Raw genomic sequence first — 22,164 nt, forward strand, 5'->3', positions numbered from 1 at the left:
AACAGATGGGACTTAATTAAACTGAAAAGCTTCTGTACAGCTAAGGAGACAACAACCAAATAGACAACCCACACAATGGGAAAGGAGATTTGCATATTTTGAATCAGACACAAGCTTGATAACTAGGATCTATAGAGAACTCAAATTAATCCACATGAAAAAAGCCAACAATCCCATATATCAATGGGCAAGAGACATGAATAGAACCTTCTCTAAAGAAGACAGAAACATGAAAAAATGCTCATCATCCCTATTTATTAGGGAAATGCAAATCAAAACCACCCTGAGACCATCTAACCTCAGTGAGAATGGCCCACATCACAAAATCTCAAAACGGCAGATGCTGGCATGGATGTGGAAAGAAGGGAACACTTTTACACTGCTGGTGGGACTGCAAACTAGTACAACCTTTCTGGAAGGAAGTATGGAGAACCCTCCAAGAACTCAAGCTAGACCTCCCGTTTGATCCTGCAATCCCATTACTGGGCATCTATCCAGAAGGAAAAAAATCTTATCATAAGGACACTTGCATTAGACTGTTTATTGCAGCTCAATTTATAATTGCCAAAATGTGGAAACAGCCTAAATGCCCACCAACCCAGGAATGGATTAACAAGCTATGGTATATGTACACCATGGAATACTATTCAGCCATTAAAAAAGATGGAGACTTTACATCCTTCGTATTAACCTGGATGGAAGTGGAAGACATTATTCTTAGTAAAGCATCACAAGAATGGAGAAGCATGAATCCTATGTACTCAATTTTGATATGAGGACAATTAATGACAATTAAAGTCACGATGGGGGTGGGGGAAGGGGAGAGCAGAGAGAGAAAGGAGGAGGGAGGGGTGGGGAAAGGAAGAGTAGCGGGAGGGAAGGAGGGAAGGAGGGAGAGGAGTGAGGCCTTGGTGTGTGACACACCTCTTGGGGGCAAGACACAATTGTTAGAGGTACTTTACCTAACAAATGCAATCAGTGTAACCTGGTTTCTTGTATCCTCAATAAATCCCCAGCAATAAAAAAAAAAAATTCCTGGAAATCAGCAACTGGCAAAAAACAAACGAACAAAAAAACCCACTTCAGTAATATATCTTTCACTTGAAGAGCCAGCCCACACATATTTGCTCTTTCAGCATGATTTCAATGTGTATCCAGTAAGTTCACACTAGAGAATTTTTAAAATAATTGATAATGGGCTCAGTGCCCGTAGCTCAGTGGTTAGGATGCCAGCCACATACACAAGAGCTGGTTGGTTTGAACCGGGCCTGGGCCTGCCAAACAACAATGACAACAACAAGAACAAAATAGCCGGGCGCTGTGGCAGGTGCCCGTAGTCCCAGCTACTTGGGAGGCTGAGGCAAGAGAATCACTTAAGCCCAAGAGCTGGAGGTTGCTGTGAGCTGTGACACCACACCACTCTACTGAGGGTGACACAGTAAGACTCTGTCTAAAAAAAAAAAAAAATCAATCATGTTTGCTGTTTGACTATTGCTTTTAGCAGCAAGTCAGTTTAACACAGCACACTAAGATAATGCATTACTAGTTTATCTGGCTCTCTACTTTTTTTTGGAGACATATAATGAAATTTAATTTTCTTAAACTTTTATTTTGAATAGATTTTAATTTACGGGGAAAAATAAATCAAAGAAGACTCATATACCTTTCACTGAGTTTGCTGATTGTTAACATTTTGCCATTGTCACCCTAGCTGCTTCCCCCTTTCATACTCTCCTCCCTTTTGATTTGAGAGCATCACATCAGTTCACTTTAATTCTTCAGCAAGTATTGCCTAAGAACAAAGGTATACATACATTTCTCACCCTCATAAGGAATTTAACCCTGGTACACTGGTATCATCTAATAAATAATTCAAAGTAAAATTTCCCCATTTGCAACAGGCCTTTATAACTTTTATTAACCATCACTTACTGTATCTAGTTACCATGTCTCATTAGTCATCTCCCTAATTATTTATTATTTATTTTTTGTTTCCTTTATTTTGTCTTTCCTGACACTGACAATTCTTCCTCAACTGATCTTAGAGAGACAACGTGTTCTAGTTAAGATCCTCCTAACAGGTTGGTCTGTGGAACCTGACAGGTAGACAATAAAACATTTACAGAAATGTTAAGAACCAAGAACCTCCAAGACACTCGGGAAGTGCAACAGTAAGGCTGGAGGAACTGCTCTATCAGATTTTAAGACTTATTACAAAGTAACAGAATTCAACTCACAGTTGCAGAGACAGACAACAGATTAATGATACAGAGTAAGGTACCTAGAAGCAGATCAGAGCATATGCTATGAACAAGGTGGCAACGGGGAAAAGGAGTGCCTTTCCAGTTAGTAATGCCAGAACTAGAATGAAATCAGGTCCTACCTCATACTGTATACAAAAATCAGTGCCATCTAAATACAAGGTGCAAAATTATAAATATTTTGCAAAATAACCTAGGGAATACCTTAATGGCCCCATAGAAGTATTCTTTAGATAAAGTATGTTCAAAAATTACCCATAAAGGAAAAGACTGATAATCTGACCACATTAAAATTAGTAACTTCTACTCATCAAAAGATAATGTAAATATAGTAAAAACAAGCTACAGAGCTTGAGAAGACAGTTATAACATACGTAAATAACAGAAGACTTACATCCAGTGTATTTAGAATTCCTGTACATCAGTAAGACAAAAATCAGGAAAAGATCTGAACAGATGTATTACAAAATCCAAATGGACAATAAATAAAAGATGTTCAAATGCTTTGGAAAGGCAACACAAGCCACTATAAGATAGCACTGCATACCAGTATACTGGTATAAATTTAAAAGCCTGGAAATACTAAGTGTTAGAAAAAATATGAAACAACATGAACTGGCATATACTGGTAGGAGTATAAATTGGACAGCCACATTGCAAAACATACTGGATTAATCAATTAATGCTGCAGCTATGCAATTAAACCTAGCAATTCACTCCTAGGATGGAATGCTCCATCTTTGGCCTAAAGAAACTCAGGCACTTTAACCATTATGCAAATATAAGAATGTTCACAGTAGCCTTGTTCATCATAGCCTGAAATAGGAAACAATCAAATTATCCATCAAATAATATAATGATGGATAAATTGTGGTATATCACACAATGGATGCTATGGGTTGAATCATGTCTCCCAAAATTCTCATGTAAACTAGTCCCTGATACTTCAGAATGTAATCACATTTAGAGACGGGGCTTTTAAAGAGGTAATTACAGCAAAATGAGGTCGTATGGATGGGCTCGCATCTAATACGACAGGTCTCCGCAGAAGAGGGCAGGTCACACACACAATAGGAAGACCACATGAAGACACTGGAACAAGACGGCTATCCACAAGCCAATGGCAGAGTCCCCAGAATGAAGCCAACCCTACTCACACCTTGACTTCAACTTCCAGTCTCCAGAACTGGGAGAAAATTAATTTCTGTTGTTTAAGCCACCCAGTCTTGGTATTTGTTTATGACAGCCCTAGCAAACACACAATGGGATATTGGAACAAAAATGAAATACATCTAACATAAGCAATATAGATGAATCTTAAAAATATATTGAGCAAAAAAAGCAAGATACAAATGAACACAATTAGTATAGCTTCATTTACGGAAAGTTTACAATTATAAGGAAAGGCAAGAAACTACCCCACAGAGGAGAAACAGCAATTACCAGCAGAGGGCAAAAAGGGAGCTGGGCTGGGCAGGAGCACCTGGGAGCTGCTGGGCTCTGACGTGCTCCACTTCTTGTTTTACAGTTGGTTACAGGGCTATCTGCTTTGCCAACTACTGGATAAACTAAATGTTTAATAAACGATTCTGTGCCTGAGTTACATTTCACACACACACAGATACACAAAGTAAGACAAAGAAATTGAAGAGCAGTGGAAAAAGAAGCAAGGAGACATTATTTGGCATTTCCAGAAAAAAGAAAGGGAGTAACTAGAAAACTTTTATCACCAAAACTCCTCAGTCTTAGAAACCCCCTGGCCTTTACCCCAGACAACAAGCCCATCCACACAGTTTACATGGAGCACGCCTGGTAACAGGTGGTTTAGAGCCTAAAGAAGTCATCCACTCAGTAGATGTCAAGAGGGGTGGGGGCAGGAAAAGGAGAGGGTAGGTATCTCCCATGCCCACTGCAAGAGAAGGTGGTTATATTCCTGATGCCCAAGTAAGAACTGCCAATTTAACGCAAGAGCATTGTTACACAGGGCTCTGCACACAGCAGGTGAACGAATGTTAGTGACGGAGTATGAATACATACTTGTTATTATACAACTGTATTATAAATTAAATCTTTTACTGCCAGGCCTAAGAACCTAAATACCAAGTTTAACACAATGTATTCTCCCAGAGAAATGAACTTCTAGACAGACAACTTAAAATGAACTTTGAAATATAAACCTGTTCATAAGCAAAGATCTGGTGCTACTGAAGCTTAGTTTAAAGTATCCTATCCTCCTTTTCCCTAGTAACTATGATTTGATTTGAGGTGCAATTAACTTCTAGCAGTAATAGTATCAGTAACTCTTTAGAGGATTTTTTTTTTGGAGACAGAGTTTCACTCTGACACTCTGGGTTGAGTGCTGTGCTCATAGCTCACAGCAACCTCAAACTCTTGGGCAAAGTGATCCTCCTGCCTCAGCCAGTAGCTGGGACTACAGGTGCCTGCCACAACACCTAGCCAGTTTTTCTTCTTTTTTGGTAGAGACAGGGTCTTCTTGTTGCTCAGGCTGGTCTCAAACTCCTGAGTTCAGGTGCCATGAGCCACAGCATTCAGCCTATTAGAAGATTCTAAGAAAGATTTATCAGCTCTATTAAAACAATTAATGATATTTAATAATTTCAGGAAAAAATATAACAAGAGATTAATGTGTTATTGATAATAGTGTAAAGAAATGCCAATATTATATAACAGAATTGTTATCATATACACTGTAAGTTTACATAAACACAAAAGCCTCAAACACTCCTCACACAACTCTTCTTGAGCACACTAAGCAATCTAGTACAGTAGATAATGAGTGTGCACTCTTGGGCCAGACTTCCTGCACTCATGTCTGTTCTGAGAAATTAACCTCTGGGTGCCTCAGTTTCCTCATCTGTAAAACAAAGATAAGAATAAAATCTACCTCACAAAGACTATTGTGAGAGTTAAATGAGTTATAGGCCTGGCCCATAGTTTGCACTGAATAAATGTTCACTGCCTCCCTACTGCCAACCACCAAACAGGATTATGGGGAGAGAGAGAAACCCAGTGTCCCTTCCACTGATAAGCCTCTGGGACAGCGCGGACACAGCAGAAACACCCAGAGAAGGGAAGTCCACATGATGAGAAAGGCCAGCGGGAGAAGACCGCGTGGAGTAGGTATGCTTTACAGTCAGCTCTGAAAAGTAAGTCAAATCTGAACAGAAGGGAGGAACGAACAGTCTGGGACATGGGAGCACCATAGATGATGACACGGAAGCCGAAGCAGCATGCACGTTCCAGAGTGAGAGAAAAAGGTAGGACAGCACAACAGAATACTGATGAATGAAAATAGACCCAGACAGGACACATAATGTGTGGAGCTGAAGTAGTTGCTGCCATAATTTAGATATTTAAAGTGAGAAGAGAATTAAGAAGGACATTAGAGTTCCACCTGTGCCTTTTGTTAACCATGGCAGATTGTACTTACCCAAATGGCTGCGACAGGACCTCTGGTCCACACCTCCTTCTACAATGTGACCTGACTACTCCCCCACCCAAAGGCAATCTAATTCCCCTCCTCCTGAATCTGGGCTGGCTTGTGAACCCAAAGTATGGCAGAAGTGACACTATCTAACCTCCAAGGCCACATCATAAAATGCAGCGCAGCTTTCACCTTCCCCAGTGGAACAAGTACATGTGAAGCTCTGAGCTACCATGTATGATAACAAGGCCACATGGAATGGCCACAAGTAACACACAGGTACTCTAGAAAGACAGCCCCAGCTGAGATCCAAGACACGTGAGTGAAGATGTTCCAGAGGATCCCACGCTCCATCTGTGGAGTCAGCCCCAGCTCCGACCGCTGGCATCATGGAATAGACACAGTCATCCCTGCTGTGCCCCATCTGATGTGAACATGATAATACAATCGCTTTGTTCCACTAAATTTTGAAATGGTTGGTTAAACATCAAGAGTAAGTGATACCGGGCGGTGCCTGTGACTCAGTTTGTAAGGCGCCGGCCCCATATACAGAGGGTGGCGGGTTCAAGCCCGGCCCCGGCCAAACTGCAACCAAAAAATAGCCGGGCGTTGTGGTGGGCGCCTGTAGTCCCAGCTACTCGGGAGGCTGAGGCAAGAGAATCGCTTAAGCCCAGGAGTTGGAGGTTGCTGTGAGCTGTGTGAGGCCACGGCATTCTACCGAGGGCCATAAAGGGACTCTGTCTCTACAAAAAAAAAAAAAAAAAAAAAAAAGTGATACATTAACTTTTCTTGCCACCAAGTTTTAATTCTCAATCTTGAAGAAATATGCATATTTCTTCATATAAATTACATAAAGATGCACACCGGGTGGGTTTTCATCTATTTCTTCTCATTCTAATGGTTCTTGTCTTTTCCAAATAAAAAATTCTTATTCTCAGTTGCTTTTATTCATAAAATGTTCTTCCCTGGCAGCACCTGTAGCTCAGTGGGTAGGGAGCCAGCCACATACACTGAGGCTGGTAGGTTCGAACCCAGCCGGGCCGGCTAAAACAACAACAACTGCAACAACAACAACAAAAAAAAAATAGCCAGGCATTGTGGAGGGCACCTGTAGTCCCAGGTACTTTGGAGGCTGAGACAAGAGAATCGCTTAAGCCCAACCAAGAGTTTGAGGTTGCTGTAAGTTGTGATGCCATGGCATTCTACAGAGGGCTATAGAATGAAACTCTGTCTCAAAAAAAAAAAAAAGTCCTTCCCTTTTGTTATTTTAATACACTCTCTTTCTCTTTCCATTGATTTTAGCCTGGACTTCCAAACCTATTCTTTTGGGCCTCTCGTTTTTCCACGTTTTCTTGATTGTTCTCTCTCTCTCCCAAATCTGTTTATCCTACCAGATGCTCTAGCCACAAGAGCTAGCAATCTGTTCATCTTTAAGCATCCTTGCCTTTGTTTCTGTTTTTCTCTATGACATTCAGTTAAAATGCAACTTCCTCCATGAAGTCTCCTCTAAGCATGTCAGTCAGAATTTATTATTCCTCTCTCCACTCCAAAAACACTGTGTAGAGTTCTGATATCACACATCCCATTGCTTTTATTGCAGTGAGGTTAAGTATACTTCTGCCTTCTAAGGAAGTTTTCTAATGATAAAGATCATACATTATTTATCATTTATATGCCCATGGTACCTAACAAATGTCCTTCAGATAGCAAAGAGCTAAATAAACACTTATTAACGAATTAATAAAGATAAAAGAGAAAGTTACAAAGGGTAGAGTTCTAATTATAATTATAATTAGTTTATAAGCTCTTTTTATGTTTTCTATTTAATTCTTATGGGTACACAGTAGTTACATATCTTTATAGGGTCCTGTGATGTTTTGATACAGGCATACGATGTCAATTATCAAATCAGGGGAACTGGGCTACCCATTCCTTCAGGTACTTAGCATTCCTTTGTGTCAGAAACATTCCAGTTTTACTCCTCCAGATGCTTTAAAGTTATTCTAACTTACTGTTGATTATAGTCACTTTGTTGTGCTACTGAATATTGTTCATTCAATCTAACTATAAATTTTTAGACATACTAGCCATCCCTAATTTATCCCCCCTTCCCACTACACATCTCATCTTCTGGTAATTCCCTGTCTTATGAGTTCAATCTTTAAATTAAGCACTATTTTAAGAACAAGAAAAGTTTTCTTTTTAAGTAGCGAGAGTAAAATTAATAGCTTACCAAGTAACAGCCAAAAAAGACAATATAAGATGGAATCTGTGAGCTAAAAATCCATCAATTAATTATGTTCTAAAGTTTTGAGTTCTAGTCACAAAAATAACCAAGAAATATGTTAAATTAATTTTGAAATTCAAAGGTGAGGCTTCCCCTTCTAGACAGGATAAAATAATTGCTATCAAACTTGCCCTCATATGGTAAACAACTATAAAATGAGATAAAATACAAGAGGCAACTGTTTTCATGTACTAGTTAACAGGCAGCAGAGAACTGTAAGTTTTCCTAGCTCTGGCAGTAACCTGAATGACTGCCAAAATACACTTTAAAGGAAAACAACATAATTCACACTTCCTACAACGTAGAGGATGCAATAAAAATTAATGGACCTGCGAAGATGCAGAAAAATGTAACCCATAATCAAGAAAATTAAAAAGTGGCCAATAGAAACAAATGAATCAAATGTTAGAGTTAGCTGACAAAATCTATAAAGCAGTACACTAATTATCTACATCTGAAAAAATTATCCTAAAACTTCAGATAAAACTTAGGATATCTAAAACTTAGAGGCTTAGAACAACAAATTATTCTCACAGTTTCTGTGCACCAAAAATTTAAAAGCAGCTTAGCTAGGAAGTTCTAGCTCAGGATCTGTGAGGGGTAATTTTACACCTTGGCTCAGCCGAACTATGGTGCCAAGACATTTGGTCAAATGTTATTCTGAATGTTTCTGTGAGGAAGTTTTTGGATGAGATTAACATTTAATCTAGTGGACTTTGAGAAAAGCATATTACTCTCCCTAACATGGGTGGGTCTCATATAATTAGCTGAAAGTCTGAATAAAATAAAAGACTGACCTTCCCCAGGAAGAGGGAATTCTCTTAGCATATGGCTTTCAGACTTCAACCAAAAACATCAGGTCTTCCTGGCTCTCCATTCTAACAGCCTTTGGACTTGAATTGCAATAGCAGGCTTTCTTGGGTCTCTATTTGCCAGTTCACTGTGGAGCTTCGGGACTAGTAAGTGTCTACAATTGTGTGAGCCAGTTCCCTAAAAGCAATCTCTTTCTCTGTGTATATATATATATGTATATATATAGACTATCCTATTGGTTCTCTCATGAAGTTGTAGTAAACACATGGTCCAGGATTCCAGTCATACAAAGGTAGCTCATTCAATCACTGGCAAAATGGTGCTGGCTGCTGATGGAAGAGTTCAGTTCCTTCCCATGTGGGCTAATCCACAGGCTGTTAGGGTGTCCTAGGGGCATAGCAGCTGGCTTCCCCAAAAGCAAATAATCCAAGTGAGAGAAAGCCAGGGAGAAATTAGAATCTAGTCTCAGAAATCATTTAGCATCACATCTACCATGTTCTATACTTCAGAAGCAAATCACTAAGTCCAACCCATACACAAAAGGAGGGGAAGTAAGCCCCACCTTCTGAAGGGAAGAATATCAAAGAATTAAAGGAAGAGACAAAAAATGAATAAGCCAACGAGGAATACCAGCAAAGTAATAAAAACTATACAGAAATCACATGGAAATGTTAGATTTGCAAAACATTGTATCTGGAATGAAAAATTCACTGGACAGGTTTAAATGTCATAGCACCACAGGCAAGTTCAAAGCTTGGGGCTGCACTAAAATGGGTAAAAAAAGCCATTTCATTTCAACTGAGTCAGTCCATTCCTCAAGCCAGCACAGCATCATGTGATGGGAGGAAAAGCCCAACTCACAGCTTCGCCCTTGGGATAAAAAGAGAAAGAAAAAAGTAGAGTGAACATCCAACATTCCAGCTCTTCAGAGGGCTGCTCAAGGGACTGCTCCCTGTATTGCCAGGCATACGAAAGAGAGCTCAGCAGCTTGTGTAGCACTAGTAACTTACAATACAGCAGACAAAAGCTGGTACAGCTCCATATGATTGGGAGAAAGTATGCAGCTTATGGCTTCTCACTCAGGAAGGAAAGAGAAGAGTGGGAAATGTGTCTAATGTTCTGCCCTTTCAGAAGACTGCCCAAGGGACTGACTTCTTCCTCACCTGAGATACAGCACTGAACTGGCATACCTCAAAGGCCTGGGAGCTACAAAGAACAAAAGAAAGTTAAGCACCTGTTGCAACACCAGAGAGCCTATGGTGCTACAGACAGACACCAGAAGGAGCAATAGACTAGCAGCTCCTAAAAGAGAAATCAGAAACCTTCTGTACTTGAGAAATAACATATACAAACCCCAAAGAGGCGGCATCCCCACAAAAGGTTGAAGAGACCCTCAGACTCCCTTGCCAGAATGACACGTGAAGGTCTTCTCCTGTACAAAGCCAGTCCATAAAGACTGAAGTAAGTAGCTGTTCTTTCAAATGCACAAAGCACAGCAAAAATAACAAGGTGTATGAAGAAAAAGAGAAACATGGCCCAAACAAAGGAAAAAAAAATTAATCTCTAGGAACCATATTTAAAAAACAAGCTGTGAATTACCTGCCAAAGAATTCAAAATAATCATCAAAAAATCTCAGTGTTATAAAAAAGAACACAGAATAACAACTAAATGAAATCAAACGATGCATGAATGAAATGAGAATTCAAAAGAAGCATTAATAAAGAACCAAAGAGAAATTTGGGGGCTAAAGAATATAGTAACTAAATTATAAAATTCAGCTCAGTGCCTGTGGCTCAAGCAGCTAAGGCACCAACCACATACACCTGAGTTGGCGGGTTCGAATCCAGCCCATGCCCACCAAACAATAATGACGGCTGCAACAGAAAAACAGCTGGGCATTGTGGCGGGTATCTGTAGTCCCAGCTACTTGGGAGGAAGAAGGAGGAGAATCACTGGAGCCCAGGAGTTGGAGGTTGCTGTGAGCTGTGATGCTACAGCACTCTACCCAGGGCGACAGCTTGAGGCTCTGTCTCAAAAAATAAAAAAATTAATTAATTAAAAAATTCATGGGGTGGCACCTGTGGCTCAAGGAGTAGGGCGCCGGTCCCATATGCCGGAGGTGGCGGGTTCAAACCCAGCCCCGGCCAAAAACCACAAAAAAAAAAAAATTCATGAAAGGGGATCCATAGAAGTCTTGATCAAGCAGAAGAATCAGTGAACTCAAACACCGCACATGAAATCAAGTCAAAGAAAGAAAAAAGGATGAATAAGTGAAAAAAAGACTAAGAAATTAATGAGATGCCAGAAAATAGACAAATATGTATATAATGGAAGTTCCAGAAGGAAAGAGAGTGAGAATGGAACAGAGAGCTAATTTGAAGAAGTACTGGCCGATGACTTCCCCAGTAGAGGCATACCTCAGAGTCAGGTGCACAGGGGCAGGTTCAGGTGCACACCACTGCAACAAAGCAAGTCACACGGATTTTTAAGTTTCCCAGTGCATAAAAAGACATGTTTACACTATACTGTAGTCTATTAAGTGTGCAATAGTATTGTTACATCTATAAAAATAATGTTCGTAGAAAAATACTTTCTTGCTAAAAAATGCTAATGATCATCTGAGTCTTAAGTATTAATCTTTTCCCTGGTGGAGAGTCACACCTCAATGTTGATGGCTGCTAACTGATCAAAGTAGTGATTGCTAAAGTTCGGAGTGGCTGTGACTGATTCTTAAAATAAGCAAAAGTGAAGTTGGCTGTATCAGCTGAGTCTTCCTTTCATGAAAGAGTTCTCTGCAGTACGTGATAACGATCTGATAGCATTTTACCCATGGTAGAGCTTTTTTCAAAATTGGTGTCAATCCTTTCACACCTTGATGCTGCTTTATTGACTAAGTTTATTGTTGTCATTTCAACAATGTTCACAGTATCTTTACCAGGAGTAGATTAGAGAAACTACTTTGTTCATTCATAAGAAGCAAATCCTCGTCTATTCCAGTTTTGTCATGGGATTGCAGCAATTGAGTTGCCTCTACAGAGTCCAGTACTAATTCTAGTTCTCTTGTTATTTCCACCACACCTGCATTATTTATTTATTTACTTACTTTTTTAAATTTTATTTTTGAGACAGAGTCTCACTATTTTGCCCTCAGTAGAGTACTGTGGCGTCACAGCTCACAGCAACCTCCAATTCTTGGGCTTAAGCGATTCTCTTGCCTCAGCCTTCCAAGTAGCTGGGACTACAGGCACCCGCTACAAAGCCTGGCTAGTTTTTGGTTGCAGTTGTCACTGTTGTTTAGCTGGTCCGGGCCAGGTTCAAACCTGCCAGGCTGGGTGTATGTGGCTGGCGCCCTGCCCACTGAGCTACGGGGACCGCCCCATACCTGCATTATTACTTCTCCAATAAAGTCTCAAACCCTCAAAGTCAACCATGAAAGTTGAAATCAACTTCTTCCAAACTCCTTTTACTGTTGATGGTTTGACACCCTCCCATCAATCACAAATGTTCTTAGTGACATCTGGAATGGTCAATCCTTTCCAGAAGGTTTTCAATGTACTGTGCTCAGATCTACCAGAGGAATCACTATCTCTGACAGGTATAGCTGTACAAAATGTATTTCTTAAATAATAAGACTTGAAAGTCAAAATGACTCCTTGATCAGGCTGCATCAGGCACGAAAGCAACATTAATATCCTTGTATATCTCCCATCTGAACTGTTGAGTGACCAGGTACACAGTCAATGACCAGTAAAACATATGTATATATGTAGGTAATATGTATTTTTTTAAAGGCAGGTATAGAACCAAGTTTATCGAAAAACAGAAAGGCAGGTTTACAGATTAATAGCAGGTATAGGCTTACAGAACAAGATATATTGGCTATAGACAGTGAACAGGGCTCCAGTGCCAGGGCAAGTGGGCAAAGAGGCCACCAGTAATATTTTGAAAGGATTTTTTTTTTTAAGCAGTACATCTCAACGGTGAGCTTAAAATATTTAGTAAACTGTGCTGTACAAAGATGTGCCCTTATCCACCAGGCTTTGCTGTTCCATTTATAGAGTACATGCCCAGTATTTAGCATAATTGTTAAGGGCTCCAGAACCTTCAGAATGATCAATGAGCACCAGCTTCAACTTTAAATCACCAGCCGTTTAAGCTCCAAAAACATAATCAGCCTGCCCTCTGAAGCTTTGAAGCCAAGCACTGACTTCTCTCTAGCTATGACAGTCTAAGATGGTGTCTTTTTCCAACAGAAGGCTGTTGTGTCCACATTAAAAATCTGTCATGTAGTGTAGCCACCTTCTAGCTTTTGAACTCACGTGAGAGATGTGTGATACTTCCTTTTCACTTGACCACTTAGAAACTACTGTAAGATTATTAAATGACCTAATTCAACAATCTCAGAGAATGGGGAGACCCGAGAAAAAGGAGAGAGGGAAGAATATTGATTCAGTGGAGCAGTCAGAACATACACATTTATTAAGTTTGCTGTCTTATATGGGCACCATTTATGGTACTCTAGAACAATTACAACAGTAATATCAAAGATCACTGATCAAACAGATCATCTTAACAAATATAACAATAATGAAACAATTGAAATATTGCAAGAATTACTAAAAATGTGACACACAAACACAAAGTGAGCACATGCTCTTAGAAAATGGTGTCTCAAGAAAAAAAAAAGAGCTCTAAAAAAACTCCAAGTCAGATGAACGTAACGAAGAACAAATTGGGACACATTATAATCAAACTGGCAAAATTCAAAGACAAAAAGAAATCTTGAAAGCAGGCAGAGAAACAATATTTGTCATCTACTAGGGTGTGTTCATAAGATTATAAGCAAATTTGGCATAATATACTCAAAGTACTAAAAGAAAAAGTCTATTAACTAAGAATGCTATACCAGACAAAATGGCCCTTCAAAGATGAAGAAGAAATAAAGACCATTCCAGATAAAAGCTGAGGGAGTTTATCACAATAGACTGCTTTATAAAAATTGTTAGCTGAAACAAAAAGGATGCCAGATAGCAACACAAAAGTAAATGAAAACATAAATTCTCCTGGAAAAGTTAAATACACAAACAGAGTACTCTAATGGTGGTACATAAATCACTTTTAATTTAGGTATACAATTTAAAAGATAAAAGAATAAAAAAAGCAACTAAATAAAACTATGCATAGTATAACCACCAGAGACACTACTAAAATAAATACAGTTAGATATAATCAGAATTCTTATGACATTAAAATGGATAGTAAGGGTGGTGCCTGTGGCTCAAAGTAGGGTGCTGGCCCCATATACCGAAGGTGGCGGGTTCAAACCGGCCCCGGCCAAACACTGCAAAAAATAAATAAAACAAAATAAAATAAAATAAAATGGACAGTAAAAATTAGCCAATTAACCCAAAAGAAATTAGGAAAGGAGGTACAGAGAAACAAACAGGACAAATAGCAAAACGGCACATTTAAACACAGGCGTATAAATAATAATGTTAAATTTAAATAAATTAAACGTTCCAATTAAAAAGCAGAGATAGACTAAATAGCAAACCCAACTACATACCATCTACAAGAACTATACTGTAAAAAATAAAAAAAAGAACTATACTGTAAATATAAAGAGAGGATGACGTTTAAAGAAGAAATAGGTAATGCAAACAGTAAGCAAAACAAAGATGATGAGGCTATATTGATATCAGAGTGCATGGCAAAGTACATTATCAGTAATAAAGAGGCATATTTCATAATAACAGGAGCAAAAAGATATGATAATGATAATTATTTATGTACTCAATAAAAGAACTTCAAAATGTGCAAAGCAAAATATGAAGCAAAGATTGACGGAAGTAAAGGGAAAAATAAACAAGTTCCCAGTCACAGTTGAAGATTTGTATAAAAAACACTTAGTAATTGATAGAAAAATGAGACTAAAAATATCAGCAAGGATTGCAAAGACTGAGTATTATCATACCAACCTGAACTGACATTTATAGAATATTATAACAAGCATAGAATAAACACTCTATTCAAGTGCAACTGGAGCAGTCACCAAGACGTTCTATATGCTGAGTCATAAAATGTTCAAAAATTTACATCTTACAGAGTATGTGCCTGACTATAATGAAATTATATTAGAAATCAACCATAGATATCTAGAAAATCCCCAAATATCTGATCACTAAACCAGATAGTTCTAAACAACCCAAGGGACAAAGAAAGAAAAACAAAATTTAGAAAATATTTCTAACTTAATAGTAGAAAAAATATGATATAGCAAAATTTCTGAGATGAAGCCAAAGCAGTACTTAAATGAGGAATTCACAGCTTTAAAATGTTTACATTTAAAAAAGAAGAAAGGTTTAAAATCGATAATCTAAGTCTCTAACTTCAGAAAAAGAATAAAGCATAAAGGAGAAAATAATAAAAATGAGAGGAGAAATCAATGAAATAGAAAAAAGAAAATTACCACAGGAAAAATTTGGTCCTTCCTAAAGATTAATAATATTGATAAATCTCTAGCAAAACTGATTAAGAACAACAGAGATAAAATAAATTTCTAATATTAGAAATACAAAATAAGCCATCACTATAGATCCTAAAAGGAAAATAAGGTAGTGTAGATTTGTATTATGCCAACTTAAGCTGGAACTTCATTTCCCCAAATCCTCTTCACTGAATAGTTCTGAGTTAGTGTTGACCACATGAATCATTATGTCTGAGATTTGAAAAGCCAAAGTGAGCTCAGAATGTCGATGCATAGTGTCACTTATCTCTTGGTTCACCCTGTTAGTGTGGGGAGCACTTGTGCATCCAGCTCTTGCTGGCTCCCGTCATCTTTCTTTTTTGACTCCTGAGCTAGATAAACATTTAGCTAGCTTATTCTTCCCATTCATTAAAGTTGGTTGGAAATCTTAGAGGAAATAAGGGTCTTACAGTTCCAACCTATCCTCATGGATTCCAGCTCTTCCTCACAGGTTACGATATGTCTTTACTTATACCACTTCACATTTATCTTCTCTTCCTAATGTCCTCTCTACCAACTTCAAGTTTCAGAACCAGACATGAAATCCGCAGCCACACATAAATTCTTTTGCCAGCCTCCACATTTGTATTAGGTCAAATCCAAATAAATTTGACAACTTAGAGAAAATGCACACATTCTTTGAAAGACACAAGTTAACCAGAGTTTACCTAAGAAGAAATAGATTAACTTAAACAGTCTATAGCTATTAAAAAAAAAAAAAATCAATGGAACAAAATTACATTCAGAAATAGACCCAACATACACAGCAAAATAATTTTTAACAAAAGTGCCAAAATAATTCACCAAGAAAAGTCCTTTCAATAAGTGAAAGTAGAACAACTAGATATACATATAAAGAAAACAGAACTCAATCCCCTACCTGACACACATACATACAAAATTAATTCAAGAGGAATCACATCTCCAAATGTAGTTTCCAAAATAAAATATAGGAAAAAATTTTGTATCCTTGAGGTAAGCAAAAATTTCTTAAGACACAAAAAGCACTATCCATAGAAGAAAAACTTGATGACTTCATCAAAATAAAAAAATTCTACTTAACAAAAGATATCATAAAGAAAATTAAAATGCAAACTACAAACTGGAAGAAAATATTCATAATGTACACATCTGAGAAAAACATATATAAAGCTTTAATGAAACAACACATAACCCCGATTAAAAACAAGGTAAAAGACTTTTAAAGACACTACACAAAAATATACCAATGACCGTAAGCACATGAAAAGGTACTCAGCATTATAAATTAGAGAAAAACATACGAAAACCACAATGAGATACCATTTTATATTTATCAGAAGGACTACAATTAAAATACCAACGATACCAAATGTTGGCAAATATGTAGAATTACTAAAATTCTTATTCATTGATTGTGGGAATATAAAGTGGTACAACTACTGTGGAAAACACTTTGGGTGGTTCTTATAAAGCTAAACATATATCTGCCCTATGACCCATCTATTCTATTCTTATTGGATCACCCAAAAGAACTGAAAATATTCATCCATAAAAAGATTTATGCAAGATTTATAGCCTTATTCACCATAGTCAAAAACTGCAAACAATACAAATGCCCATCAAAAGGAGAATAAAAAAATTGTGTAATCATCCTAAGAATAAGCTGCTAATATATGCAATTACATGGATAAATCTCAGAAATATTATTTAAACTGAAAGTAGGTAGATACAGAGAATACATGCTCTGTATTACATGTCATGACTCTATTTATATGTACATGAAGTTTAGCAAGAGGCAAAACTAATCTATGATGATAAAAAAACAGGTAAAGTGAATATCTAAATAGGTTTGAATTAACTGGTGGGAGTACAAAGAAACTTTGTAGGGTGATAGAATGTCCTACTTCTTGATTAGGGTATCAGTTAAACATGAGCATACATTTGTCAAAATTCATCAAATTATGAGTGAATTTAATTCTTTTTAATTCTACTTAAGATATGTAGAATTCTCTATTTGTAAATTTTATTTGAAAATAAAAAGAAGGGGTGTGCTCCCACTTAATGGGTACAATGTCAGGTGTATGGCACACCTCTTGGAGGCAGGATATAATTATAAGAGGGACTGTACCTAACAAATGCAAACATTGTAACCTAATTCTTTGTACCCTCAAATTAACCTGAAACAATAAAAAAATTAATTAATTAATACATTTTTTAAAATTTGGAAGAAAAAAATTCACTCAGAAATGTCAACATTCATTAACAGGATGAAATTATATTTTCCAAAGCAGAGTATTTTGAAAATCCCAAGATAATTTTATCTTTAATCACTTAAATGAGGCTTAATAAAGACTCAGGAGGTTTGTAAGTAAAACTTAAAAGTACTACCAAATTTATTAACATGAACATTGCTCTGAATGTAAGAATTTCTTACATGTAAGGAACATCAACAGAGTCCTGTGGTCTCTGTTTTCATCTACCACAAATTGGTTTTGTGATGGCATCAACATTTTTTAAGAAGAATGATAATAAAGATTTGGATAAACAGAAAAAAATACCAGAAAGTAACAAAAAGCTTGAAATATAGTTGAAGAAAGGCATCATACCTGTTGGGAGTGGTATATATATCCTTTTTTCTAATCTCCTTCGCAAAGCTTCATCAATGTCCCATGGAAAATTAGTAGCCGCCAATACCATAACCATTTTGGAAGGATCATCATTTTCTAAAGCTCCTCCAACTCCTATACACAGTAAGGGGAGGGAGGGAAAGACAGTGTTTTTCTTATAGTGCTTTTTTATTTTGTGGAGACGGAGTCTCTCTTTGTCACCCTCTGTAGAGTGCTGTGGAGTCACAGCTCACAGCAACCTCAAGCTCTTGGACTTAGGCAATTCTCTTGCCTTAGCCTCCCAAGTAGCTGGGACTACAGGTGCCTGCCACAATACCTGGCTATATTTTTGTTGCAGTTTGGCCAGAGCTGGGTTCTAACCTGCCACCCTCTGTATATGGGGCTGGCACCCTACTCACTGAGCCACAGGTGCCGCCCAAGTCTATTATTTGTTTAGTTTCTTCATGGAAGAACTATCCAGAACTGACAAAAGGGTGTTAAAATCTCCAACTATTATAGTGCAAGAAGATATCACATTGTTCACATCCACTGGGGTTTTCTTTATAAATTGAGGAGAATTTAGATAAGGCACATAAATGTTAATTACTGAAATCTCTTCATGTTGAGTGTTTCCCTTGACAAATATGTAGTGTCCATCCTTGTCTTTTCTTATCTTGGTTGGTTTAAATCCTATTGTATCTACAAATAAAATTGTAATCCCTGCTTTTTTTCTGATTTCCATTTGCCTGTGTTATAATGGCCATCCCTTCACCCTGAGTCTTTTTATATCCTTTCAGATAAGATGAGTCTCTTGTGGACAAAAGATATCTGGCCTGAGTTTTTGTTTCTAGTCAGCCAATCTGTGCCTTTTAGAGAACAATTTAAGCCACTCACATTAATTGAGAGAACTGATAGGTAGTGAAGTGTTTGGCAGTCATGTTTTTCAAAGGTCCAGTGGAAATTTTTAACTCTTTCACCATTGTGGAGGTTAGTTTTTGTGGATAAATTCTAGGTGAATTTAATGCCATTTTGCTGGTCATTATGGAAAATGAGTCTGAGTATCTCCTGGAGAGATGGTTGAGTTATGGCAAATTTCCCCAACGTGTGTATGTCCATAAAGTATTTGATTTCTCCATCACAAATGAAACTCAGTTTAGCTGGATACAGGATCCTGGGCTGAAAGTTGTTTTGTTTTAGGAGATTGAAGGTCAATGACCATCCTCTTCTGGCTTGGAAAGTTTTGGCTAAAAGATCTGCAGTCATTCTAATATTTCTCCCCTTGTACACAATGCTTTTCTTAACATTTGGCTGCTTACAGAATTTTCTCCTTCACATTAACTTTGGCAAAGTTAATTACAATGTGTCTAGGAGAAGCTTTTTTATTTTGGATTGAGTCTTGGTGGGTTCTGAAATTATCTACTATCTGAATTTATGTATCTCTTATTATGTTTGGGAAATTCTCCTCCATAATCTCTTGGAGTACAGCATCTGTGCCTTTAAGACCATCCTCTTCTTCAGGAATTCCTATAAATCATATGTTCAACCTTTTGGAATGATCCCACAACTCTCCCAGGAAATGATCAGCTTTTGCTTTCCATTTCTCTGCCTCTTTGAATGCTTGGACTTGTTCAAAAGCCTTGTGTTCAACTTCAGAAATCCTTTCTTCTGGCTGCTCAACTCTATTTCTGAGGGATTCTACTGTATTTTAGAATTCCTCGAATAACTTTTTCATTTCCTTAAGCCCTGCTATCACTTTTCTCATTATGTCCATATCCTTGATGATTTTGTCTTTGAATTCAGTAATTTCTTGAGATAACTTTTGAACAACTCCTTGGATTTCTATTTCCTTTTTTTCCTCCATTCTATTCATTTTATTTGTCATCCATATTCTGAATTCTATTTCTGACAATTCTTCAATTTGTCTGTGAATGGCATCTTCCGTTGTATCTCCTTTGTCATTCCCTGGGGTAGTTAATCTACTCTAGTTATTCATGTTGCCAGAGTTCTTCCACCCCATGATTATTTTCCGCAGTTTGGCTCGTAAAGCTGATACGGTGATTGGATTGAGGGCCCAGGAAGTGGAGTTAACCAGCCCTTTACCAATAAGCTGGGGCTGGTGATTGTGGCTTTTTCCCTGCAGCTTTACAAAGGTCCCTTTCAGAGCTGCAGCCAGAGACTCTGAGGACCTGCTTGGTGTGATAGCACTAGCTGACTCTGTCCTATAGTCAGCCAGTCTCTATATAATCCTAATGAGTTGCGGTATTAGGCTACAATCTCAGCTGGGGAAAGATACAAGCAACTACGGTGTCCCACCCCCACCAGCAACAACTAGAGGAGAAGAATCAGTCCCTCCTGCTACAAAACAAGCACCACTCAATGTTGGAAGGTTCCTGGGTAGATAGCCCAGGTGAAGAGTTCTAATTTGATTGTTCTAGACAGTACAATCACTGCTCAACAGGGAGAGTTCAAAGGGTCTCCAGCAACCCGATAGTAGGGATCCACAGACAGTTCCCTCCTGAAAACCCAAGGGACAGGAATCTGGTTCCCTCCAGTGAGTGATGGGGTCAGGAAGGTGTACCCTGCCAAAAAGTCAGTCCAGAGGTGTCAGCACCTCCACACCCACCCTGACCCCCACCACTGCTGATGGCAATCCTACCGGGCTGGAGCCTGGTTCCCTCCAGTGAGCAATGTAGTTAGGGGGAGGTACACTTGCCTGAGTAAGAGGGGAGTGAGCATCTCCTCCCCCGCCACACACCACCCCAGGCAGCCCTGAGGGACTGAAGCCCAGTTCCCTCCAGTTGGCAATGGTATCAGGGGAATGTGCCTTCAAATTCAGACCAGAGGCATGAGCGCCTCCACCCACACCATCATCATGCGTTTCTCTCTCCCACCCAGTCGCCACCTCATCCCTGCCACCAGCAATCCAGAGGGGCTGAAGCCTGGTTCCTTCCGGTGAGCAATGGACTTAGGCAAGTGCCCCACCAAAGTCTGACCCAGGGCATAACCACCTCTATAGCATGGTGCATCTCTCTCCCACATGTCCCTCTCTCCCTGAGAACCCCAACTTCTACTCGAGTCACTGTCCAGCAGCTTACAGTATGTCCAGGCCTCTCACAGAATTGCCAAACACTCTGGGCTCTGCAGGGGGCAGGCCTACAGTCCGCCAGGCAAAGGGGGAAGGGTGGATTGGGAGTTCAGAGTTGCAGGGAAAATACTGGTTCCATTTTATGCTGAGCCAGATGATGCCTAGGCTCACAAGTGGGACCTCCCTGGAGGCGGCCCAGTGTTTATTGGCTCTTTCTATGGAATAAAATAAGAGGTCCTTTGTTCCCTGCTCACTTGCGGAGGGCACACAGTGAGCCTCTCTCTTGGGGGAAGGGGTCTCTTGTCCTCTTGATGATGGGTTTTGTACCTAAAATTTGTTTTCTTGGAGTTGCAGCTTGCCTCTAGAGATGGTGTGCCCTCATCTATCTTCTTTTTTAGCTCAGCTCCCCACCTTCAACTTCATTGAGTCCATCTGTCCATTATCTCTCCCTCTGGGCAGGAGTCTCTACTAAAAGCTGCCTCTAGTCAGCCATCTTACTTCTCCTCGCCTCTATCCCCATTGGGATACACTTGATATCCTTCTCTTGTCCAATCACTCTGCATAAGACTTGCAGCACTATGTTGAATAGTAGTGGCAATAGTGAAAAACATCTTGTCTGGCTCCTGTTCTACGTGGAAACGCTTTAAGTTTTTCTCTCTTCAATATAATGGTGGCTGTTGGTTTGCTCAAGATGGCTCTGTCAATTTTAGTAATGTCCCATCTATGCCAATTTTCTTAAGTGTTCTTATCAAAAAAAGGTGTCAAATTTCATCAAATGCTTTTCTGCATTAACTGAATCACGTAGTTTTTGTTTTTACTACTGTTTATGGGGTGAATTACATTTACAGATTTGCGTATGTTGAACCAAACATGTATCCCTGGATGAAGCCTACCCAGTTGTGATGTATTACTTTTTTGATATGTAGCTGAATTGTTTGCTAAGAATTTACTGAATATTTTTACATTTAAATTCATTAAAAATACTGGTCTGTAGTTTTCTTTTTTTGCTGTGTCCTTTCCTGGTTTTGGTTGCCAGAGTGATATTTAATTCACAGGAGTTGGAGAGGGTTCCTTCTTTCTCAGTATTATGAAATAGATTCTGCAATATAGGTAGGTACCAGCTCTTCTGTTTGGTCTGGGATGTTTTTTTGTTGGAAG

The 22,164-nt window shown here is 38.6% G+C and overlaps 1 protein-coding gene across 8 annotated transcripts in view; it reads right to left on the reverse strand.

Annotated features, from left to right (window-relative positions):
- The window catches only part of KATNAL1 (katanin catalytic subunit A1 like 1), a 170,413-nt gene that overhangs the window by 7,687 nt on the left and 140,562 nt on the right, over positions 1–22,164 (reverse strand). For all 8 annotated transcript variants that reach the window (XM_053563664.1, XM_053563662.1, XM_053563660.1 and 5 more), the window contains one exon: positions 17,922–18,056. In XM_053563664.1, the coding sequence (XP_053419639.1) occupies positions 17,922–18,056 (135 nt within the window). The remainder of the gene's footprint in view (positions 1–17,921; positions 18,057–22,164) is intronic.

This window comes from Nycticebus coucang, chromosome 15, assembly GCF_027406575.1.
Source record: "Nycticebus coucang isolate mNycCou1 chromosome 15, mNycCou1.pri, whole genome shotgun sequence".
Classification (NCBI taxonomy): domain Eukaryota; kingdom Metazoa; phylum Chordata; class Mammalia; order Primates; family Lorisidae; genus Nycticebus; species Nycticebus coucang.